This window comes from Vombatus ursinus, unplaced genomic scaffold, assembly GCF_900497805.2.
Source record: "Vombatus ursinus unplaced genomic scaffold, bare-nosed wombat genome assembly UNPS02014807.1, whole genome shotgun sequence".
NCBI lineage: Eukaryota > Metazoa > Chordata > Mammalia > Diprotodontia > Vombatidae > Vombatus > Vombatus ursinus.
This window is the reverse complement of record NW_020954585.1, coordinates 55,899,185-55,925,323: the sequence shown is the minus strand read 5'-3', so window position 1 is coordinate 55,925,323 and position 26,139 is coordinate 55,899,185. Positions and strand designations below refer to the sequence as shown.

Below are 26,139 nucleotides of genomic sequence, written 5' to 3'. Positions count from 1 at the left end.
GTACAATTCATGGCCTAGTTAGTAATTAATAAATGCTGATTGATAGATGGGTTGATTAATGGATTCTCCAAAACTTCAAGGCCAGACTGTGAGTAACTAAAGGTATCTGTTGAGAGCAAAAAAGCAGAAACCAGGAGATCTGGATGAATGCCAACATCCAGAACAGCGATCATGATAATTGAGAGATAGAGGAAAGCCAAAGTCAGCAACAAAATAGACAAATAGCAGCAGGGGAAGAAGGAGGAGATTCTTGAGCAGGTAGGGGCCAGGAGGCAGTTCATGTAGGCATGAGTCACTGATGATCTCTGAAGTCTTTCCAACACTGAGATTCTGAGGTACTGTTGGAAGATAAATTGTGGAGGGCCTGGGAGTCTAGGGACGTAGAGGGCCAAGACGACCACAAGGAATGGAGAGCTATAAGCAGCATTAGGGATGGATGCTGGGGATCTTGGATCACAGGAATAGCTTCCTCTCCCTGATGCTCTTGAGCATCATTTTGGAAAAGGGCCCAAGCTCAGTGGAGCTGGTCTCAGCTGTTCCATTGGGAGCAGGGGATTGACATCACCTGGATGAAGTAGGGAGCATTGGACCACAAATCCTGACAAATCTCCTGGCTTCTGGTCCAATCTGCTCTGGTCCCTTCCACAGAGAAATCACTAGAGTGTGTCACTGTGGAGAAGGGCCTGTCCCAGCAGCCCCTCCAAGCAGGTGGCCGGGTGTTTGACAGATACACTGCCCACCCCAGCTGTGTGTACCGTCAAAGAGCTAGGTATTGTTGGCAGGCAGCAATTATTTACTTCTGGCAAGGGAGTGAATAGATTGGATTATTTATGTGGGCTTAGGAAGGCCGAGTTTAATATTAACATCTTATGTTTACATGGTGAAATCTGTGACTTTCATTTCCCTGGCTCTGAAAATGAACAAACATCAGTCTCCCATGCCTCGGGAGCAGGATCGTGCTTATCAGGCTTCAGAAACCCCAGGAGAAGTGTTTCAGAAGAGAACCCGGACGGCTCCCTTTCTTCCAAAGGAAACAAACACGTTAGGTTCAGACAGCTGCCCCAAAACGATGGGCTTTGGTTCAGAGATGATAGCGCCCATGCCAGAGAGAGAAGAGAAACTGATGCACTGCTGTGGGGATACATATGTACACAGGGATGAGTCACTGACTTGCTGAAAAGTGGTTTGTTTATGTTTTTGCTATGATCAGCATAGTACTGTGGGAGGAAAGTTGGGCTTGGAATCAGCAGAGATGTGGGTTCAGATGCTGCCTCTGGCACTTACTAATTGGATGACCCTGGGGAAGTCAGCCATCTATTCTCCTTGAACTGTAGTTTCCTCATGCATAAAATGGAGCTAATAAAACTTTCTATTTCGCTACAGGGTTGTTGTAAGGATCAAATCACATGACATTTGCAAAACATTTTATCAGTTTTAAAGTTCTGTCTAAATTTCAGTTATTGTGGTGGGGGGTATAGTGTTTTTTGTTTGTTTTTCATATTGGTGCATATGTGTAATTTCATGCCTTTAAGGAAACTCCCACGAAATTACAGGTATGCCACCTTACCCCAAAAAACAAAAACAACAACAACAAAAACAAAAACAACAACAAAAAAACCCAACAGGGCATACATGTAATTTCATGACTGTAAGGACACTTCCTTGGGCAACTAGGTGACGAAGTGGATAGAGCACCAGGCCTGGAGTCAGGAAGACTCACCTTCCTGAGTTCACATCTGGCATCAGACACTTACTAGCTGTGTGACCCTGGGTAAGTCACTTCACCCTGTTTGCCTCAGTTTCCTCATCTGTAAAATGAGCTGGAGAAGGAAATGGCAAACCACTCCAGTATCTTTGCCAAGAAAACCTCAAATGGGGTTACAAAGAGTTAGACATGACTGAAACAACAGAATGACAACAGGAGGGAGGAAGTGTACACAGGACAAGTTTTTAAGTTTAATATGCACTGTTAACATCATTACTTCATTAAGTCTATAGACAATTAGCAAAATAATAAATCAGGCCCTGAGGTATGGTGTTAGTGGGTTTCTGAAGTGTAAATGCTCATGCTGAGAGTTTAACAATTGGCTCCAGCACACTCCTGTTTCATATTATCATTTGATCCTCACAGCAACTTGAGGCTAGATGTTATAAGTATTATGCCCATTTTACAGATGAAGAAATTTGAGGACCTGGAAATCAAAGTGACTTGCCCAAGATCCCATTCAATTCATAAAATAAGGTCACAGATTTAGAACGGGCCTTAAAGACCATCTAGTTCAATCCCCCTCCCTCAGTTTTCTAGATGAGGAAACTGAGACCCAGAGTATTAAAGCGACTTGCCCATACCACACATGGATAGTCAGTGGCAGAGCTGGTATTTGCTACCAGATCCTCTGGTCTCTAAATCCAGAGCACTTTCTACTATACCATACTGCCTCAATTCATGCTGATTCAATTTAGTTCAACACAACAGACATAGTGTCAAGTGAGCTGGAGGAAGAAAGACCAAAAACAAAACAAAAAACAAAACAAAAAAATCCATGCCCTCATGATATTTAGATTCTGCTTGAGTACTTTATTGCTTAATTGATAGAATTGACAAATAGACCAATGGAAGAAAATTTGGGTCAGGGGACAGATTCTGTCACCAAGAATGCGGAGGTGAGGGTCCCAATTGGCTGAGGGACCAAAGCATTCAGATCCTCAATACACACTAGTGTTGTTGGTCACCTTGAGACATCAATTTCCAGGAAATCCCCAGGGGAAAGTGAGAGGATACTCCTCTTTCCCCACCTCGCATCCCAGTTCTTCTCCACAAAACACCTTTTATTTACTCAAAGCAAAATCATATGGAAACGGGAAAATCAGTTATATTCGCTTATACTCCACTTTGCGTCTAAAATTCTGAACAAAGAAAAAAGTTTGTTTTGTATGATAATTATTGGGAATGAATCACGTGGTGGTGGATAGTCTGCATTTTCCAAGTAATACTGACTTTTCTTCCCTTGTCTATATTTTTCATCTAATTATATACGTATGCGTATCATCTCCTCCAAAAGAATATAAGCTCTTTGAGGGCAGGGACATTTTGTCTTTGTATACCCAGAGTTCAGCCCAATGAGAGCTCAGCCAGTGCTTGGCACATAGTAGGTGCTTAACAAATGTTTCTTAAGTGATTAATTCCCATGGGAGGATTGCCTTCTCAGTGAGATACAGATTCAAGCTCATCTGCTTCTGTTTTTGTCTCTTTTTTTTTTCCTTCCCAGGCAAACCAGGGAGCAGGAGACACCTCCCGACTTTTTTTATTTCTCTGACTATGAAAGACATAATGCTGAGATTGCTGCCTTTCATCTGGACAGGTAAGCTATCATTTCTTGCCTTTGCTGACAATCCCAGTACATCTGCCCCATCATTAACCTCACTGAATTATGGAATCTCAGCTCAAACAAACCCGTGGTGAGTCTGGGCATCCCCTCCTCCTTACATCTGTTCCCCACCAAAAAAAAAAAAAGAGTCATCATTTAGTTCTCTGTGAGAGGAATATTAATGTATAGAATCCTACACTGATAAAGTGTAACTCTACATAATATTGGATTGCTTTTCCCTTCTTTCTTCCCCACCCTCGTTTGATGCACATACATCAAAAATGTGGACCCATTTCTAATGTTCACCAGAGCTAAATGTAAGTAAAAAGTATATTTGTAGCTTAATGTAGTCACATAAGACTTTTCCACTCAGAGGAAGGAGAGGAAGTTTCATACCTCCTCCTAGGACACACACACACACACACACACACACACACACACACACACACCATAATGTTTTTTACAGATAGAATATAATTAAAATGGACATAAATGGAAGCCTGGAAGAGGGAACTGGAGAAGTGTCAGAGAAAGATCAAGAAGTTTTTCTAAACACTGTGTGCCAGACACTGTAAATGCTAGGAACATAGAGACAAAGTCAAAATAGTTCCTGCCCTCAAGGAGCTTACATTCTCTCAGTACAAAGAACACGTACAAAGTCGTGAGGCCAGAGGGAGAAGGGATATCTGTGGGTAAGATTAGACAACAGGAAGTACCAGTGGTGGGATGGGGAGGAGGATATTACCTGCCTGCCCCACTATAGCCTTGATTGTATATATTTGAGGATCTTAGGTTTATTTTTTAGCACCACCATTCTACTTCCACCCCCTCTTGTCTTCTGTGAAAGCTCAAATCACATTTTCCCTACAATAGCACAGAGCCCCCCAGAGTGAGTACCCCAATTTTCACTATCTAAGAAATGGTTCTGTCCAAGTCAGAGATAAATCATTTTCCAATGAACTGCTTTTGGGGATGTTTCACCCTGTTTCCCTTCAACTAGTATCATTAATTTGAAACTACCTTCCTACGGAATGCTCTTGGAATGCCTTTTGTCTTCTTGTAAAGAGCCAGCTTTCCTCCCTTCAAACAGTGGACAAGAAAGAGTAGTCATTAGGAAGCAACTGTCTTGGGGGCCCACAAAATTAAGATCCCAGACAAGAGTGAATAAGGGGATGGAAGATCCCCAAATCTCCTTTCCCTCCCTTCAGCATCTCAAGCAATAAAGAGAAATCACTCTGTGCAAATCCTGAGTTTTCTCTCCAGGAGAATGTTATCTGTTCTGCAGCTATAAAACAAATAAGTAATAGTATCATTGATGAAATTGGTATGTGTATCTAAATTTGTTAAATAGATTTGGGGAAAATTTTTGTATATAAACTCTTTGTGGGCAGCAACTACATACAGTCGTTGCTATTTTATCTATTTGTAGTTTATCTATTTGTTTGGAGGTCAGAAATCTAGCAACCTATATCTGGAATATAGCCTGTACCTATAAGCAAGCAAAAAGCCCCCATAGAAAAGGCAAACAGTAGCCACAAAACACATGTATTTTATTCTTTAGGAAGTAATTATGTTCTTCTTTAAGGGTTGAGCACATGGAGAGGTGAATCACCAAAAAGAGTTATATAAACTTTAAAAATTGGATCTATGAGCAGCAGTAAAAACTGACAGCTGACTATGAAGAAAAGAGACAGAAAAACTAAAAAGTAGAGTAATTTTCCCACATGATTTCTAGTTCTTCAGAACAACAATCTGTAGTCATTTCATATAAAAGCAAACATTCCCTTCACACCTCAGTAGTCTATTTTATAACACAGTACAAAAATTGATGCTTGTTAATTACGTCAGTGATGATTTGGAAAAGGTTAGATTATGTTCAGAACACCTTGTTTAAGAAAATAGAGGGATGATGGGCATGGTGGTACGTGCCTCTTACTGGGGAAGCTACAGCTGGTGGGTCACATGAGCTCAGGAGATTGGGGCTGAAGTAGAGCTAAAGCCATTTGGGTGTCTGCACTAAATTCAGCACCAATATGGTGAGCCCCTAGGAGCCACCAAGCTGCCTAAAGAAGAATAAATTGTCCTAGATCAAGGGGAAAAAATGGAATGTTATATCTTCTGTGCTGATCAGTATTGGGATCAGTCCTGTGGGTGGCCAATTCCTTCCTAGGTGAGATAGGGAATGAAGGAAAGAAGGAAGGAATGAGGAAGGAAGGAGGGAAGGAAGGGAGGGAGGGAGAAAAGGAAAGATAAAGGAAGGAAGGGAGGAGCATATATGTCAATATATAAAGATTTACATCATCAACCATTAAGAAATTTTAATGTTTTACTTTATTATCCATATCTGATAAAAGGGGTTTTATTTTTCTTTCATTTGAGAGGCCAGGGAAATTAGAGGTGGAGGTTACCAAAAGGAAGGGAAAAAAGGAAAAGAAAAGTAAGAAAAGAGGATCATCAAGGCATTTAAAATGCGTAGAACATAACAGAGCAAAGGTTAGTAAGAAACAGACAAGCAGGGCATCTTTGAAAATAATATGTTGAATGTATTTTATACTTGAAAAGCAAGCTCTCCATAATAAAGATTCACAGTTTCATGCACAACCCTTTTTTTCTGCCTGTTCTACTTTACATATGGAAATGCTTTTATTTTGTGTTGGTTAAGTTCAGAATTTTAAAAGGAAAAAAAAATTCATAGCATTTTAACTAAGGGGCAGGAGAAGCTTCACTTATGTTGCAAAGAATGCTTCATTCCATAATGCTGAAGGACACATCCTTCAGCATTCATGTAGCCTGTTTCTTTTGTGTCCTTCATATCTCAGGACATGAGGCAGCAGAAGGATGTACCCATGGGTGCTGTCAATCCCAGCAGTCCTCCAACTAATGCTGGGTTCAATGACAGTAAGACAAGAATTCAAGTCATTCAGTTCAGTTAAAAATAACTCAATTGATTTGAACTATTTTGCGCCGTGTAAAAAGAGCCTCATTGCAATGTTTTGCGTTTAATTGTTGTTATTGTTGTTTTTTACTACCAGAATCCTAGATTTCCGCCGTGTCCCTCCAGTTGCAGGCCGAATGGTCAATATGACCAAGGAGATAAGGGATGTCACACGAGACAAGAAACTGTGGAGAACATTTTTCATCTCTCCAGGTAGCACTGCATACCTACACAACTATAATTACAATGACTCTCATTTCTGGGATCCTGGGAAGATGGGAAGAGATTGTGTGGGATTGTTCTTACCCTGAGAGCTGTTGAACACTCCATGTGTGTCAGTTTGATTTTCTTTATGAGGAAGGGCTATCACTGAGTTTTCCTTGTAAATCTGGTAATCTGATAAGGTAAATACAATGAATCCTGTGATGTCAGGATTCCTGACACAGAAATAAAGTGGGATAAATAAGGAAATATTAAATGAAGGAAGCAATGTCCCAGGGGTCAGTTTGGGGCATTTTATAGAGGAAACTATTAAAAGCAGGGATGAGATGATAAGGTTTCATGGTCAAATAGATTGAATTTGCATCTGGATAGCTCACCATGACTCATTCATCTAACAAAGATACATTAAGTACAGTGTGTGCAGAGCATTGTGTTATGTCTGGGTCTGTAAAGTATCCCCTTGATAATTTGATTGGTATAACATTAAATCTATAAATTCATTTGGGTAGTATAATTTTTATGGCACAGCCCAAACATGAGCACTGAATATCTCTTCAATTATTTATATACAAAGCACTGTGCTTGGCCTATAAAGTTTAGATAAGATAAAAATTCCTTCCTCAGGTAGTAGTTCAACAGGGGCATAAATCATGTGTATAGATAACTGATATGCAGCATGATGATGTGTGGGGAAAGTTCTGGATTTGGTATCGGAGGACCTGGGTTTGGATCCTGACTCTGTCACTATGTCACTATCTATGTTGACCCTATGCAAATTACAGCTTCTCTAGACCTCAGTTTTCTCATCTATAAAATGTGATTTTATCAGACAACGTCTAGGGGTTCTAATTTGTTGATCTTATGTTATGTGATAATTGTATTAGAGACATCAGTCAACAAGCATTTATTGTACACATGTTGTGTGCCACATTGTGTGTTGGGCTGCTGAGGTTACAAGTATGCAAAAAGAATGAAACCATCCTTTTCTCTTAAAGAGCTTACATAGGCAGAAAAACAAAGATCTCTATGGGGTTACAAAGTGTCACATGAAAAAACTGCACATTAGACCTAGCATATAAAAATAATAATAATAGTAATAATAATTCCATTACTGCTGCTAAGAGAAATGTAAACACCCAGATTGGAGCAAAGAGTTGAGAGTTGTCTGCATCATAATTTTTAGATTTTTCTTTGTTATCCAGATTATTCAGACAAAGGTGTTTTTTTTTTAACTTCAATTATTTAAAAAAATTGCTTCTTTTCACTTTGTTTCACCTTGACCTACCCCTTTGGATCCTTGCCCATCCATTATAAAGCACTGACAGCAATCCTTTGCAAGGTAGTTATGTTCTGCTTATAGAGAAATGTGCCACCTAAACAGATTTGGGTCTGGTTACTGCTGTTCAGAATGCTGCCATTCACACACTGATAGCTACTGGAAACCTGGAAGATGCAAAGCTAAGTCAGAGTTGCTAAAATTCTAACTGTAATGTTTCAACCTGTGATTATTCCCTGCATACTTGGAACTGTGACACTTTGAATGGATGGATGGATGAACATTTATGAAACACCTACTATGTGCAGGATGTGCTAAATCCTGTGATTACAAATGGAAAATTCAGTTCCTACTTCCAAGGAGGTCTCATTATAATTAGGGAAAATAACACATGAAGGAAGGTTCATCCCCATGGAAGATGGAAGTTCTGGTCTTTCAGATAGCAATGCCCAGAGGTCTGGAAGATGTAGCAGCAGAGTAGGCAGCAAGACCACTTCATGCCATTTAAGACTTTTAGAATGGAGTCAGAGGACATCATGAAACCAATAAATAACATTATACTCTAATTTAGTTATTAAAACTTATTCATTTAGTTTTATCAAGTGGCATAGGTTATTTCCATACAGATCTTATCTTCTTGATTAGATTGTCAGGGCCTTGAAAGCAGAGAATTCATCTTCTTGAACTCAGGAAAACCAGCCTCAGACACTTACTGGCTGTATGACCCTGGGCAAGTCACTTAGTTTCCTCATCTGTAAAATGAGAATAATAATAATAGCTCCTATCTCCCAGGGTTATTTTGAGGATCAATGAGATAATAATTATAAAGCTCTTAGCACAGTGCCGGGCACATAATTGTTGCTGGTCTTTCATTTTTGAAGAGGAACAAACCAATGACGTCACAAGAGTGATGCCTTGACTTGCACATGAAATGGATTTAAGTGAGGCAGAGCTGTGCAAAGTCATCAGCCTCACCCTCTCCCCCAGAATCACCAAAGTCCAGTGGCAAGACAAAGGTCAAGACAACTGGCACATAGTAGGTACTCTACAAATGTTAGTTATCATCATCATCATCATCATCATTATTTTATAGCCTTGTTACCCTAGCTCGCACCCCACATCCCCTAAACGCAGTGCCTTGAATGTAATAGGAATTCAGTAAATGTTTGTGGATTGACTGAAATGTACTCATTCCATAAAACCCCTTGAGATGTTCAGCTCCCAACAGAGGTGTCACAAAACCAATGCAAGGAATCCCTCGCCTAGCATTGTGTAGCTCCTTGCTTCATCATTTTTCTTAACTTGGTCTGGCCTGATCTGGGTTTAGCATTTTGCATGAGATTGCCGATTTTGTGCTAGAAGGAACATGAAAGGTCATCCAGTCCAATGCTCCCCCCCACCGTTTTACAGAAGAAGAAAGGCTAAGTGACTTACCCGAGCTTACATTTGAACCCATGGCCTCTGACTCCAAATGTAGTTAATCCTGATCTCTCTACTGTATCATTGTACCTCATCATTAAGGGACTTTTCCATTTCCTTGTCATGCTTCTGGAAATGTTGGAGTTGTCCCAGGGATTTGGAGGGTGGAATGATTTGATGATATGCCATAGGTAACTGAAACTGCCCAAAGCAGGGAAATCAATAATGAAAGCTGCTGGCTAATGTGAAGATACTCATCTGGTCTCACAGTTTTAGACATTACAAGGATGCCCCGACCAGAGGATTTTTTCCCGGCTCTCTCTAATTCATCCAGATAAAAACCAATTAAGATATTTGATTATCTGTGCCTCAAGCTTTGCTTGAACATAAAAGCCCAAACTAACAGCCTTTTTTTCTATAGATTTTCCAGATCAATATGCTCTGCTCTTTTCCTTAATTGTGCTCATAAGTTTGTCAAAATCAATCTCCATAAATCCATAATTTAATTAACTCTATTCTCATCACCAAAAGTGCAGCGGGCCCCTCATATACTTTATTCATCCCAGAGCACACTTAACCAAGGACAAAATCATATATGAAAGGCCCAAAAGTATCCACTGGAACAATACATTCCCATTCAACATCTCACATAAAAAATGATTCAGCCCCAGAGGAGCTTAAAACTATTGACTAAGTCAGTAAGCAGGGAATACTTAATTAGATGTTATTAGAATCAGAAGAGACCTTGGAAGTTCTTTTAACATGCCATCCAATGTAGGAATCCTTTCTAAGGCATACTGGACACATGGTCAATTACCCTCTGCTTGAACATTTGCAGTGACAAGGAACTCACTACCTCACAAGATCATTTTGGACAGCTCTGTTTGTTAAATTCTTACTCTGTGCCATAATTGACCTCCCTATAGCTTCTAACCCATTGATCACAGTTCTGTCTTTTGGTGAAACAAGCAAAAATCTTTTTTCTTCAGCTACATGATAGCTTTTCAGATAATTAATGGAGGTTGCTGAATTTCCCCCTTATCATTTCTTCTCCAAAATAAACCACCTTGGATCCTTCAGTCCATAACATAAGGTCTGGCACATATTAGGTACTTAATAAATGCTTACTTGATTGATTCGATCAGTTCAGAGCCCTCCTCCACCCCAATCCTGGACTTACCTTAGCTGAGAAATCCAAGGCTGATCAGTCTAAGCTCTAAGTTGTTTCCTTCCAGGATCCCACTGTTCTCCCAGTGTAGTCTGACCAGCACAGAGCATAGTGAAACTAATACTTCCCTTTAGCTGGATCCTGTACTTTTGTTAATGTAACCAAAGACTGTTTGAGGGAGACAATTTGATCTCTTTCTGTTCAGGCCAATGTAAGCAAGCATGCCCAGTTGGGAGCTTGAGTGGATGATCGTGGAGAAGATCCATCTATGAATGACTTCTCCCAGAAGTGTGGGTTCTGATTGAATAAAAGCCTAAGGATTTCACTGGAATAGATCCAGGAAATCCTAGCACATTTTACTGCTTCAAAAACCACCGGGATGTTATCTATTTCAATTCAATTGGATTTAATTCAGCATGATGTAATTCAATAAGCACCTTTTAAGAACTGGGGTTAGATACAAAGACAAAATGAAAAAAAGTCTCTCCCCACTAGGAACTTACATTCTACATAATATTTAGAGAGATAACTCATTATAATAGAGCTAGAGGAGAAAGAGAACACTAGCTAAAGACAGCTGGATGTCTCAGGGGATAGAGCACAGGACCTGGAATAAGTAAGACTCGAGTTCAGATCTGACCTCTGACATTTACTAGCTGTGTGACCCTGGGCAAGTCACTTAACTTCTAGTTGCATCTGTTTCTTTATCTGTAAAATGGAGATAATAATAGTCCCTACTTCCTAAGGTTACCAGCTAAATAGCACAGTGGATAGAGTGCTGGGCCTGGAGACAAAAAGGCTTATCTCTCTGAGTTCAAAACCGGTTTCAAACAGTAGCTGTGTGACCCTGAGCAAGTCACGTAACCCTGTTTGCCTCAGTTTCCTCATCTGGAACTGGAGAATGTAAATGAACTGGAGAAGGAAATAACAAGCTATTCCAGTATTTTTGCCAGGAAAACCCCAAATGGGATCACAGAGAGTCAGACCTGACTGAAAAACAATTGAACTAATTTCCTAGGTTATTATGATGATGAAATGAGATAATAATATTGTAAAGCACTTACCAACTTTAAAGTGCTCTATAAATGCTATCTGTTATTATGATTAGCAGTAGAATTACTAGTGGCATCAGGGAAAGCATCCTATAGGCCCGAGGCATCTGAGATAAGGTTGAGGCTTCTGAGAGGCTTTCTAAATGAAATACTAGGGGGTGGAGGTAAGTCAATAATTATTTAACTTAATTTTACATCCTTTGTCACAGAGTGGACTCACACTAGCATGACTACTAATGAATAGCAATTTACCAGGATAAAAAGGAGCAACATTAAAGATGTCAGCCATGGTCTTTAAAATAATTGAGGGAGCCATTTAAGGAATCCATGCTACAGATAGTGCTTTTATTCACATTTTACAATCTCAGGGCTATGGAGCCTCCATCCCCACAAACAAAAGACCATCTGAGTCAGTTATTATTCTGGACAGAGAGATTGCAGTACTTCATTTCCCATTTGGGACAGTGATCTGGCGTTTTCACTCTGGCCTCAACTTTGAGTTTGAAGTGACCATCAAATGTCTAGATGAACCATGAGGAGTTTCTTAGAAACTGGGGCTGGACTTAGGATTTCACTGGTGTAGGGAACTCACAGATGGGAAAACACCCCCCTCAATCCAGAACAGCACCTTCTGTGCAACTAATGGCGTTAAGAGAGGTGCTGAGGAGTGGAAATTATTTAGGGGCAGCTAGATGGTACAGTGGATAGAGCTTGGGATTAGGAAGACTCATCTTCCTAAGTTCAAATCTGTCCTCAGATACTAGCTGTGTGACCCTGGGCAAGTCACTTAAGCCTGTTTGCCTCAGTTTCCTCATCTGTAAAATGAGCCGCAAAAGAAAATGGTAAACCATAATGGTAAACTTTTGCCAAGAAAACCCTAAGTGAGGTCACCACTAAAATGATTGAACAAAAACAACATAAGGATGCTTTATCTTGCCATCTCTGAGAAGGCAGATACTATTAATAAATAAAGGACTAACTTTTGAGTCAGGAAGACCCCAGTCCAAGTACTGCCCCAGTACATATAAGCTATGTGACCATATTGCTCAGTATCTAAGACAACTATCTAAAACAGGCTTTCTTAACCTTTTTTGTATCATGAATGCCCCCCACTTTTGGCAGTCTAGTGAAGCCTGTGGACCCCTTCTCAAAATAATATCTGTTGCTTATATTTATAATCGAAGGAAATACTGAATTTCCTTTAGAGGTTAGTGAAAGTAAAGCTGTAATTTTTTTTAACCATCATAGTTTTATGGATCCCATGAAATCTGCCCATAGACTACATGAGGGTCCATGGATACCAGATTAAGAACTCTTGTTTTAAAGACTATACATTCCAGGTGAGCTGTATTTGATTATCTTCAGTGGAAGGAACTGCTACGCCAGGACTTTCCTGTACAGATAAAATCACAGGTCTAGATATCCTCAAAAAATAGGTTTTTGAAGTATAGTATAGCTTCAGTGCATCCAAATGATCTCTGTTCCAATTATCCCTATGTCCAAAATGCATCTGTCAGCCAAATGTCAAAATGTTCATCTGATTGAAAGCTATGAGAAATATTTAATTCTTACTCCTACAGTAGAATGATATGTGTTCAGCTTACCATATCTTATTTTTTAAAACCCAATTCAGTTCATATGTGTAATTTTTATTTTACACAACCTTTTAAATCTGTTTAAAATGAAATAGTGACAGTGGAAAGAAGCATCAGACCTGAAGTCAGAGGACCTGGATTCAAATTTTAGCCTTCTGCTATTTATTTGCCTGTGTGGCCGTAGATAAGTCACTTAACATCTCTGAGCCTCAGTTTCCTCAAATTTAAAATGAGGGGGGTTGGAATAGATGCTCCCTCCAGTTCTCAATCTGGGATCCAATGAATGTTGAATCTTGCATAAAACCCTGAAATTTGTGCCTCGATCCCCAGCATGCTGAGCTTTATTAACCTAGATGACTGTTCTTCTTGGATGATCAAAAAGTAGGGGTTGTTCATTTGTTCCAGCTGTGACCCCATTTGGGGTTTTCTTGGCAAAGATACTGAACTGGTTTGCCTTTTCCTTCTCCAGCTCATTTTACAGATGAGGAAACTGAGGTAAACAGGGTTAAGTGACTTGCCCAGAGTCACACAGGTCATAAGTGTCTAAGGCCAGATTTGAACTCAGGAAGATGAGTGTTCCTTACTCCAGGCTGGACACTTTATCCTCTGCACCATTTAACTGCCCCAAAAGGGAGGGAATGGTGAAGTGAGGAATGAAGAAATAGAATGGGAAAGAAGCAAAAGTCATGCATCAATCTCCTTTGTGATCCCTATCAATAGTACAATAGTTGCCAATATATCAAATGAATAGGTCCTGTGCTTGCCAGCAAGTGAAAATGTAAATACTTTGGGGGAGAGGAAAGGCAGACAGTTTATCTGAGGGCATCTTGACTATCCAAGCATTTCATTGCATTGAAAAAGTAAGTTTCTTGAGTAAATGTTTCCAGATCAAAGAACAGGTAACAATGATGGGAACTGAAGCTATTAATGAATTTGGACAGACTAAGAATGACAATAATGTTTTGCTAATATTTCCACACCTTATTCCTAGTATCACCTTGCTACACAGTGACATAGCAATAAATCAATAAGCATTTATTAAGTACCTACTATATGCAAAAATCCCTGGACTATTTAAATAGGGCAAATTTTGTAAGATATTTTTCTTGCAAAAATAGCCCTGCTATTAATCTATCCCATAAGTGCCATTTGAGGGGGAAAAATTAGTTAAGTTTTCTTCTGTATTCATGTAGTCAAACTAATTTTAGTCTAGTGCTCATTTTTTCCATGAAATTTGCAGAAATCAGTTACTATCATCATTATTATTGTTAATACTAAAAACAGCTTGCATTTATATAGTGCTTTAAGGTGTACAGAGTGCTTTATATCCATTGCCTTATTCAATCGAGAGGCAGTAGGGTTTACAGAAAAGGCACTGATTGTACTTAGTGTCAGACTAGTACTTGGTCTTCTAGTACCTGTGGACAAGTCATTTTCCATCTCTCAACGTCACCTATAAAATGGAGGAAGGTAACATAAGATTTCCAAATTTCCTTCTGGCTTTAACACCTAAGATTCTAGGGTTCACTGGCTTCCTCCTACAGTCAACTTTTTCTTCTACCTATTACTATGAAAAGACAATGTCCCCCGATTTCATGAATCATTCCTAAGCCATTATAGCCCCTACTTGCACTTGGTGGTCAGAGAACACATCCACCTGCTAGAAATGTGGGGGAATGGAATGTCCTTTGGCACTGTTGTGCTAATGGTGTTTCATCCTTGCCAAACTAAGGAGGATGGATGGCAAAGCTAAGGATTATTGCTAGAAAGCTGAGGCTCAGCTGAGACTTGGCATGCTGTGGGTAAGGTTGGTGCTTTTCTAAAGCACTCAGGGCACCTCTTTGTGTTCCTCAGGAAGTGGGAATTTCTTGGTTTTGTGAGCTCCATGTGGTTGAAGCCTTTCAGAGTCTTGCTAGAAATTTTTTAAAACATCAACAAAACAACTATTTTGTTAAAGGTAACAAGGTACTGAACTATACCATGTGAACTACGAAAGACACAAAAGGAATGATAACTACCTTCAGAAAGCTTATAGTCTAAGCATAAATCCATGAAAAGTTAAATAAAAATTTGTAAGAGAGGAAGCACTGTACACTGTATATTGAAAAAGAATTGTAGATTAAGAGGTGGAAGACCTGGGTTCTAGTTTTGTCATGGAGATTAAGTAGCTATGTGACTTTCAAGTCATTTTACCTCTGGGTCATAGGTTCCTCCTATCAGCCTTAAAACACTATATAAATGTGAGTTTTTATTGTGGTAACCATTCCTTGCAATTTTTCTATTTTGTCCAGACCTTTGATGTTATTGATTTAGGGAGTTCTCTCAGGAAGTACCATCTAATACTCATGTAAATTACCAGCTACTCTGCAACTTAAAAATAATAATAATAATAATGATAGCTGGGCATTTTAAGGTTTACAAAGTACATTTGCATATGTTATGCAATCTTCATAATTACCTGGGAAGGCAAGTGGAATTATCATTCTTGTTTTACAGATGTGGAAACTGAAGCTAGTTGGCCACCATATCTCGTAAGGATATAAGGCAGGATTTGAATTCAGGTCTTCTACACTCCAAGTCCCACACTCTGTCCACTATGCCAACAGCTGCTTCTGGGTCACTGGAAGGTCAAGGGATATGCCCTGGGTCATAAAACCAGTATGTTTCAGGGGGCCAGACTTGAACTCAGGCCTCTCTGAAAATAAGGCTGACTCCCTATCCACTATGTCATGCTGCCCCTCTACATTGCTTGTAGTTGTGCTTAATCAAAGCCTTAGGGGAAGTTTGGTTATTGTGTAAAACTTATTCCACTAAGGTCTTACTCTAGGGCCTCACTGTGGCATGGAGGTGACCCTGAGTCCTTGAATGCATTGCCAACACAACACAAGTTTGGGCAAGTCCTATTGGGTTGGAAAGGTTTCTATGTCAGTGTGGGAACAGGCTCAGACCTGTTCAGAACCAGTTAGGTTCAGAATGATTTATCAAAAGTTTGGCCACCACATAGTGAATATCTGGGGCCATAGCAAAGATCATTCCACTAAGATTTACAGGAGTTGAAATCAGTTGAAGTCAGTGGAGCTAATGCCTGCTGAGATTTCTTAAAGTCTCAAGGGAGGTATTGGCAGTTATCATCATCATCCCTATTTTATGAGTGAGGAAGCTTTGGATTAGTGACAAAATGACTTGCCCATGGCCTCATGACTTGCATAAGTGTTAGAGGCAAGAATTATTTCCAGGTCTCTTCTGACTCCCATGTCCAGCATTCTTTGCACTCTGCCACACTGGCTTTCCTCCTTTTAAAAAATGAAAAAAACAAAAAAAAACCAGTCCCAGAACCAATTCAGGGTCAGAGGGCTCTTGCCTCCCTAACACATTTCTGCATCCTTCAACCCTGAAAGTTGGGAAACAGTTTTACCTAAATTTCACCAGCTGCAATTGCAGCCTCTTCCTTCTTTCTTTGGTCTCAGTAGACTCAAATAATCCCTGTCCATGGTTGTTCGTAAGTAGTTGCTTCTGCTGGCAGAAAAATGGCAGAGATAAAAGTGTTCACCTGATATCCACCCTCAGTAGTGACAAGGTTGACAAATGTAATAATGGAGGGATTTTTTACATACCTTTCTGGTAGCAGAAAGGGTTCTCTTTAGCCTCCATACCAGCCCCTGTCCTGATATAACAGCAAAGAAAAGGGTGAGATGAAAGAAAAAAAAAAACAAAAAACCAGGGACAATCGATAAACTCCTATGAGGTTCTACCTGAGCTAAACCAGGAGAAAATAAAGTATTAATCACCTTTACCTGAACTTGTTTAATGGTTGGTTAACTGTCCTTGGACCATCATTAAAAACATTTTGTCAGAGGGGTAATTTTCAGCTTGTTGTAAACAACAACAGTTAAAAGTACTAATGGGAATTAGGTCAGTCCAAAAATGGAATGGAGCTTTTAAGGAATACACTAAGATCCTCAGCAGTGGAGGTCATTCAACATAGGCAAGATGGCCACTTGTCATCGATGTTTGATGGTATTCCTCTTCAGGTATGGGTCAGACCAGATGATCTCAGAGAGCCCACTCACTCTGAATTGGTTTTGTGGCTGATTTTTGTATTTTTTAAAGAGGAAAGCCAGCGTGGCATTGGCAAGAATGACAGACTTGAAAGTCAGAAAAGACGCAATAACAATCCCTGTCTCTAACACTTACACAAGCCGTAAAAACCTGGGCACCTTGTTTTGTGTCTCTGACCTTTGGTTTCCTTATCTATAAAATGGGGATGATTAATAATATCTGAATGACCTACTCCCTCAGGTTGTTATGAAGATCGAACAAATTGATATATGGAAAGGGCTTTATGAATCTTAGTGATGTATAAATGTCAGCCATCTCCATTATTAAAACCTTTGTTTCAGGTCATGCCATGCATTCCACAGACCTGGGCTTTAGAGATGATTGACAGGCCTGTTCCCCCTTCCATGCAAAATTGTAAGAGGCTTTAATAATGTGCACAGGTATGAGTCATCTAGGTGTCTCAGTACCACCAACCAGGGGCAGGCTGAGCTCTGAGCACTAGATTTAGATCACTGTTCTTAGCATTGTATGAGAAAACTGAGATCAAAGAAAGACAGCCACAAAAATTAATTAGTGCTGCTTGAAAAGGCCATCTTTGAATCCAGAGGAAGATCTAGGTGGAAGTATTCTAGTCTAACACACAGTTCTGCGACTGGGGCTTGCATGGTTTTGACCGGTGGTTCTCAGGATTCTCTTAGGTTGGGTTTTGGATGGAGAGAGAGGAGATTAAACTAAATAAAGGCCTTGGGAACATTACCTCTCCTTGATCAAGAGCAAGATGCAGCAGTTCTACCAAGTAAATCCAGGCTGCTGGATGCCAGAGATTAAGAAACTAACTTTGGAAATTTTCTAGATTGGCCATATGGATTGTCCCAGTCCTGTTTTCGTATTGCAATGATGAGCACTGGATTTAGTGTCAGTTTGAATTTCAGTTCTATCACTGGGCAGCTATATGGCGCAGTGGATAGAGCAGAGAGGATAGAGTTCAAACCTGGCCTCAGACACTTACTAGCTATGTGACCCTGGGCAAGTCACTTAACCCTGTTTGCCTCTGTTTCCTCATCAGTAAAATGGATGGGCAGCTAGGTGGTACAGTGGATAGAGTGCTGGGCCTGGAGTCAGGAAGACTCATCTCCCTGAGTTCAAATCTGGCCTCAGACACTTTACTAGCTATGTGACTCTGGGCAAGTCACTTCACCCTATTTGCCTCAGTTTCCTCATCTGTAAAATGAGTTGTAGAAGGAAATGGCAAACCACTCCAGTGTTTTTGCCAAGAAAACCCCAAATGGGGTTACAGAATTCAACAGGACTGAACAATAACAACAAGTCTGTTACTGCCTCTGGGACCTTGTGTCCCTGAGTCTCAATTTCCTTATCAGTAAAATAAGGGGGTTGGACTAGATAAACCTAAATTTTCTTCCATTACTTAATCCCAGGATCCTATTAAGAATTTGAGTTACTGCTTTGCCAATTGAGTTTAAAAGTCAACCTTAACCATGTTAAGTCATGTAAAGTCATGATACAATTGCATCTCCTTTGGCAGTCAAGGTCAAGGGGAGTTTGATAACTTTCTATCAGTCTTGCAACATAGAAGTCACCAGGGTGAATTCAGGGAGCCCCAGAATCTCAGCTGTGAAAGTCAACAGGAAAGACCTTGAGATTATTTCAAGTTCTCGAGGGTAAATGAACCACATATATCAAATTACGGCCCTTGTGAATCTAGTTATACAGTCATCATATTGCTGTCTATGCTATAGATTTGTGTAGACATATTATGAACCCTAGGAGATTGTTAGCCCCTTGGGAGATGGTGTGTCTTCTTTAATTTTGTATCCTTCCCAGGGTCTGTCAAAGTTTATTGTACATGATGTATTTTGACATAATGCTGGTCTAGCAGTGTGGGGGTGTGGAAAGAATTCTGCTTTGGAGCCAGATCTGGTTTCCCAGCGTGATGGCTTCCTTCACTTTGGTGTTTTTTTTTTTTAAGTGTGAATTATCATGATGCTCTCCAAAAATCCTCCCTAAATGGGAAATCTCTTCACCCCACCCCTCCTTCTCAGGAGAAGATAAACTCCTGGAAGGTATGGATTATTTAATTTCTGGTTCAGTATTTACTATGCTTATTGAATGAATGAATGAATGAATGAATGAATGAATGAATGAATGAATGCATATTTTGAATGAATGCTAGATTGGACAGTAGGCCCTGAGCCATCCCTCAGAGGAGCAAGGAGACTCTCCATATATAAAAGCTGATACGAAATGTGGAGAGAACCAACACTTCTTGTGGGTTTAAATATTATTCCAGTGGTCTCCTGCTAGTCATTAATCTGAGGTGCATTCTTTAATAAAATGAAAGGGAAATGATAGACTCCTATTTTAACAGAAGTTACATTCATATGTAAATGCAAATGAAACTCATTTTCTATATTGAATTTGGATATCCCCAGGGAGAGGACTGCAGTGGGGGTCATTGCTGTGGTCCACCTCCTTCCCCTTTAAAATTATGCCTTTAAAATTGGCTCACTTAAATGCAACAAGAGGGTATTGTATGTAATAGACAAATTTCCTGCTCCAAGATAATGGAAGATCAGATAACAGCTTTCCTGTGTAAATAGATTCAGTAATTCTGTTAAAGGCACATTGTCTCAAAATGGGAGGCTACAAATTAAACTGTATCAACAAATGGACAAGTACTGAGTGATCTTTCTTTGAGCATTCCATTAGTAAATATCAGAAATCAGCTATTTGTTTTCCTGAAGTGCAAGATATTTCCTTAGGATTGTTTCTTTGCTTATCAGATCCGATAAAAATGTTTTTATCTGCCACAGATAATTGCAGAGTTAAACTTTACTTAGAGTGGCATCCTAGACTCAGGAATTTTCACTGGCTGTTCCCCATGCTTGTGTGAAAAATGATTTCTCTTGGTATTCTGTGTCTTGGGGACTCAGCGCTCCACCCTGCCAGCCTTCTGTCCAAAGTTGTTCAGAAGGATAACTCTGGTAATGAGATTGCATTGAATCTTCTTTTCTTGGTCAAACTCCAACCCAGGCCGGAATTGATTTTATCCTACTCGGGTTTGGGTGGAGACAGATTTCCAAGACTAGGGGTGGTATTTCCTTTCATGGTGGGTGATATGACCCCTGTGGCCTGAGAGATCTAAGGAACTCACCCACCTCCTAGTATGTTGACCAATGACAGTTGATTGACACCCCCTTGGGAATACCTACTCTTTGAAGGGCATATAACCCTGTACCCCAAAATCCCACACTGAGCCAGTTTTGAACTGGCCCCCTTAGGGGGACCCAGTTTTGGACTGAACTCCCATGCAATGCATGTCAAGCTACTTTGAGAAATTAAACCATGGACTCATGTACCCCAATTTCATTTATATCTTAGAGCAGACTCTGCTTCAGATTGGGGTTCGTGGGGTTCATGAGGTTTGGGGTTCACACTTGGAATTCTCTTGTCTCTGGCTTCCTTCCCTGGCTTCCTTCAAGTCCCAGCTAAAATCTTACCTTATGCAAGAAGCCTTTTCCAATCTCCTTTAATGCTAATGCCTTCTCTCTTGATTATTTCCAATTTATCCTGCAACTTGCTTGTTGTACATAGTTGTTTATATGTTATCTCTTCCCCTGTTAGATTGGGAGCTTCTTGCCAGCTTCTTGCCAGCTTCTTGCGAGCAAGGACTTTTTTCCCCAGAGCCTGGGAAACAGTAAACTCTTAATAAATGTTTGTTGACTGTGGATTGGGAACAGGGCTTGAATCTCAGTTCATCTTCCTAGGATAGAGTTCCCAGAGAGGGTCAATACCAAAGAATTGAAGCCACAATAAATAACACTGCTTGTAGTGTCTGTGGACCTGAAGCTCAAAGTCAAAGGAAATTCTTCATTTAGGCTTTTACCCTGACTAACCAGGCAAAACTCAGGGCAAAGAGAATTAAAAGGAGTTTATTACGAGTACTTCAACGTAGCAACACGTCAAGGGGCTTATCATTGGAGGTCAGGGATGACTTATTCAGATAGGTCCATGTCAGAAAAAGGAGCCATCTCGGTTGCTCCCCAAGATAGCAAGTATGTGACAATTTCCAGGTACATACAGGTAGGGGTGTGTGTGTGTATGTTTGTGTGTGTGTGTGTGTGTGTGTGTGTGTGTAGGGGGTAGGGGGGTGACTTGGCCATGTGACAAATATCTGGGAACTGCTTGAAGTCTACCCCTAACACTGATTTACAAGCTGGTCTGGGAACAATAGGTCACTGAATCTGCATAACTTTGAATAGTTCTATAGGGTTTTGACTTGAATTATCAGGATAGTTGTCAGGTAGAGGAAGAATTCACTTACTGATTGGATGGGACCCATTTTAAAAAAATAGTAATAGTATAATGCAATCAGAGGCAGCTAGATGGTGCAGTGGATAGAGCATTGGACTTGGAATCAGAAGACTCATCTTCCTGAATTCAAATCCAGCCTCAGACACTTACTAGCTATGTGACCCTAGGTAAGTTACTTAATCCTGTTTGTCGTAGTTCCTCATCTGTAAAATGAACTGGAGAAGAAAATGGCAAACTACTCCTGTGCCAAGAAAATCCCAGACTGGGTCATGAAGAGTCATACATGACTGCAAACAACTCAACAGCAACATGATGGAGTAGCTAAGAAGAGTTGACTGGAGACCAGGAAGCCTAGTCTCAGATCTGCCTCTCTTAGATTCATTTTCCACATCTGTATAATGAGATTAGACTAGAACAGGGGTGGGGAACCTGTGGCCTCGAGGCCACATGTGGCCCTCTAGGTCCTCAAGTGCAGCCCTTTGACTGAATCCAAACTTCACAGAACAAATCCCCTTAATGAAAGCATTTGTTCTGAAAACTTGGACTCAGTCAAAAGGTTGCACCCAAGGACCCAGAAGGCCACGTGTGGCCTCCAGGCCACAGGTTCCCCAAAGCTGGATTAGAAGATTGGTAAAATACCTTCTAGTTCTAAATAGTGAATAGATATTCACTTTATGACATTATTTTTCTGGAAATGCCACTGTCTGATTTTCAGCAGAAAGAATCCACTTCCTGATTGAATCATCTTATATAGGTAGGTTCATGCACAGAATTGTGAAATGTTATACCTGGAAGTTACCTTAGAGCCTTTCTAATCCAAATGCCTTGTGTTAAAGATCATAAATTTGAAGAGAACTTAGAAACCATCTAGCCAAACCTCTTTATTTTGTATTCAATTCAGTTGTATTCACCAAGCATTTGTTAGGCATCTGTTGTGAAATAGTCTCTACCCTTCAGTTTCTGGGGACTTTGAGGGAGACATGCACACAGATAAATTCATACAAAATAAACACAAGGCAACTGGGGGGGAGGGGATGAGGAAAGGTTTTTTGTAGGAAGGAAGTTTGCAATTCAACAGGGCAGAGTCTAGGGAGTGAGAAGATTCTAGGTCTAGGGGCCAGGAGATGGAATGTCATCTGTACAAGGACCATCAATATGCCAATCTGGGTATAATGTACAGTATATGATGGAGAGTAATGTGAAATCACCCTTAAAAGAAAGCTTTAGAGCCAGACTGGGAGGGGATTTAAAGACAAACCAGGGAAGTCTGTATTTCATCCTAGAAATGATAGGGAGCCACTGAGGTTTCTAATGAGCTTTGACAAACCAAGTGTTAGAGCTGGGGCTGGAACACCACTCATAATCCATTGTACTTCCCATCCCATCACAGACTTTATTTAATGTAGTTTGAATTAAAAGAACTATTCATGTAGAAGCATGAAAAAATTCTACTTTGTGGGGTTTTTTTTTTTTGTTTTGAAATCAAACTTCTGCTTATGGCAAATGTTTCTAAGTACATTCTATACTTTCAACAATTCAAGAAATATTTATTAGACTGCTATGTGTAAGACACTGTGCCAGGTAGGATCCTCAAGGAGTTTATACTCTACAGGGTGACTGATAGAAGAGGTATACAAGTATATTTCAAGGAGAACTGAAGAGGGGGAAGCTCTAGGAACTGGGAAGATAGATCTTAAAGGAGGTCGCCTCTAACCTGAGCCTTGAAGGAACATGAGTTTTCTGAGAAACAGAGATGAGGTTGGAGTCCATACCGGTCACATGTAGAAGATGGAGTATCTTGTCTGGGGAACAGCTAGTTGTCCAATTTGGCTAAAACTTAGAGCTCAGTTTGTGAAATGTAGTTGGAAAGGTAGACACATTTGTTGGGCTCTTTTTTTCTTGTCTTACTGACCTGGAAAGAAATGAAATGAGTAAGAACAGAGGTTTGCTGGCCAGCCCTTTTCAAAGGGGTGTACAAAACACAGTCAAGTCTAAGCATATTCATGCCAGACATTTGAGGAAGAATATTCATTCCTTCTGTCAGGCCAGTAAGAGACTCTTTAGCAATCCAGAGAAATCATCTACCTAAAAGTTCTTAAAGAGTTAAGGGGAAGGTAGGTGGCCCAAAGCACCAGCCCTGGAGTCTGGAGAACCTGAGTTCAAATCCAGCATCAGACACTTACTAGCTGTGTGACCCTGGGCAAGTCACTTTGTTGAGGTCTAGAAGTTTTGGGGTGCTGGGACCCCAAAATCACGACATGCAGGTCCTGCCCAAAAGAATTCAACCCAAGCCCTCTTTCAGTCAAAATACAAAGTTTATTAAAGATGAGCCATATAGGCCAGACTCTTAAGGAATCTGACCATTTGTGACCCCCATAAAGATGGGTGGACATGAGGAAGTCTCAGCCCCTAAACAGCAGCCAGGGTGGATCCTATATACAGTCAAATAGTTTGGGGTGCCTGGAGGAGGGAGGGGGAGGATGATCTTGAAGTTAGGGTGACTGGAGGAAGGGTCTGGGGAGAATCCCTATGGGAGTATCTGGGAGGTTGAATGGGGTCTGGATAAGAACAGGGTTGCGAAATATAACCCAGAGCTGTTAGGCCAGTAATAGACTATGGAGGGATAGGCTTAATTAGGGTAACAAAGAACTGGGAGATAGGGCCTGGGTGATTAGGAAGAGCCAGTTGATAGGAATAATAATAATGTCTGGAGACTGCTAGACTTCCTTGACCAGGTAAAAGTTCACATAAGGTTCAAGGGTTTTCTGGGGCCCCACAGACAAATGGTACCCAAATTCTTTTTGGAGTGAGGGGCAAAGGTCTTGGCTTGGTCCCATACCCCATCAACTTAACCCCAATTGCCTTCAAAAAAAGAAAGAAAAGAAAGACTTAATGCAGCTCTTGAGAAGTGCTTAAACTCAAGAGTTGAATGAGGGGCAGCTAAGTGGTGCAGTGGATAGAGCATCAGCCCTGGAATCAAGAGGACCTGAGCTCAAATCTGACCTGAGACACTTAACACCTACTAGCTATGTGACCCTGGGCAAGTCACTTAACCCCATTGCCTAGCCAAAAATCAAACAAACAAATAAACAAACAAACAAAAAACAAAGTACCCTACTCATAGTAGGCACCTAATTAAAAAAAAAAAAAGAGTTGAGCAGAATTATCCAGATCACTGAAGTCATTATATATGTAACTTTGCTTGTTTTATCTAGGTAAATGAAGCTCAAGGTCTTACAAGGTTTTGATCTGAATAAACAGGATAGTTGGTGTGTATAGATCTGTCCTAAGAAGAAGAATTTGCTCATTGGTGGTTATGGCCTATTTTTATAAAATGGAGTGATACAGTTGTAAGAGTGTCCTGGAAGCCAGTAGGCCTGAATTACAGTCCCAGATCTGCCATTAACTAGCCATGTGACTTTGAACAAGTGACCTCACCTCTCTGGGCTTCAGTTGCCCAATCTGTAAAATAAGAAAGTTGGACTAGATTGTCTCCAAGGTCCCTTTAACTCTGAAACTTTCTATGATTCTTAGAGAATCGGTTTATGTGGAAACAAAGCTTTACATAGAATTTGTATGTTGCATTCTTGAAGCTCAGTACTGGGAAATCCCAAAGTTCCAAGAAAGGACGAGGGGAATATGTGGTCATTGCTCAGGCTTCATGAAAGTTCAATGAAAAGAAAATGAGGGGTTTTTTGTTTTGTTTTGATTTTTGGCTCCAGTTTAATTCTCTTACCTAAATTACAATTAAAAACTGGCATTCATACAGGGTGTCCCAAAAGTCTGAGTGCAGTTTGAAGCTATAATTGCTATTTAAAGCTTCAAAGCACACCATGACTTTTGGGACTCTTTATGTAGCTTTTTTTTAAAGGCTTGAAAGGTGTTCAGATTCACTCACTTGATCCCTGCAACAACCCCATGGAATGGGTACTACAGATATTATTACACCCATTTTACAGGCAAAGAAACTGGGGGTCTAGGTCAGACATTAAACAACTCACCTATGGTCAAGCAACTAATAAGTGTCAGAGGCAGGATTTAAGCCCAGTGCTCCCTAAACTCTAAGTTCAGCACTCTCTCCACTACACCCTGCTTCTTCTCAGTAAAACATTATTGAATGGTTTTCTTGTTTGTTTTTTTATGTGTGTTTATTTTTGTGGACTCTTTTTAAATTAGCGGGTTGTCTGTTTTCCATCAGCCAACAACATCTGTTTCTACGGGGAGTGTTCATATTACTGCTCCACGGAACATGCTTTGTGTGGGAAGCCCGATCAAATAGAAGGGTCTCTTGCAGCCTTCCTGCCCGACCTGTCCCTGGCAAAGAGGAAAACGTGGCGAAATCCATGGAGACGCTCCTACCACAAACGCAAAAAAGCAGAGTGAGTCAGTCCCTTGTACCTTCTGTAGGGGAGGCAGCAAGCAGAAAACAGCTCTCATCTCAGTCAGGGGGCCACCCGAGGCTAGGGACTTGACTCCTGGAAGGTTATGAAAGACTCACCTCCCACCACAACCTCTCTCCCCTCCCTTCTCCTCTCTTCTCTCTGTTCTCTCTCTCTCTCTCGCTCGCTCGCTCACTCTCTCGCTCTCTCTCTCTCTCTCTCCTTCTTCTCCTCTTCCTCCTCCTCATCTCCTCTCTTTTCTCTCCTCTCCTCCCTCTTCCCCTCATTTCTTCTTCTTCTTCTTCTTCTTCTTCTTCTTCTTCTTCTTCTTCTT

The 26,139-nt window shown here is 40.5% G+C and overlaps 1 protein-coding gene across 1 annotated transcript in view; it reads left to right on the top strand.

Moving 5' to 3' along the window:
- The window catches only part of LOC114052374 (extracellular serine/threonine protein kinase FAM20C-like), a 146,946-nt gene that overhangs the window by 107,672 nt on the left and 13,135 nt on the right, over positions 1 to 26,139 (top strand). Inside the window, exons 4-6 of the mRNA XM_027874947.1 lie at positions 3,270 to 3,362; positions 6,401 to 6,516; positions 25,625 to 25,805. Coding sequence (XP_027730748.1) covers positions 3,270 to 3,362; positions 6,401 to 6,516; positions 25,625 to 25,805 — 390 coding nt within the window. The remainder of the gene's footprint in view (positions 1 to 3,269; positions 3,363 to 6,400; positions 6,517 to 25,624; positions 25,806 to 26,139) is intronic.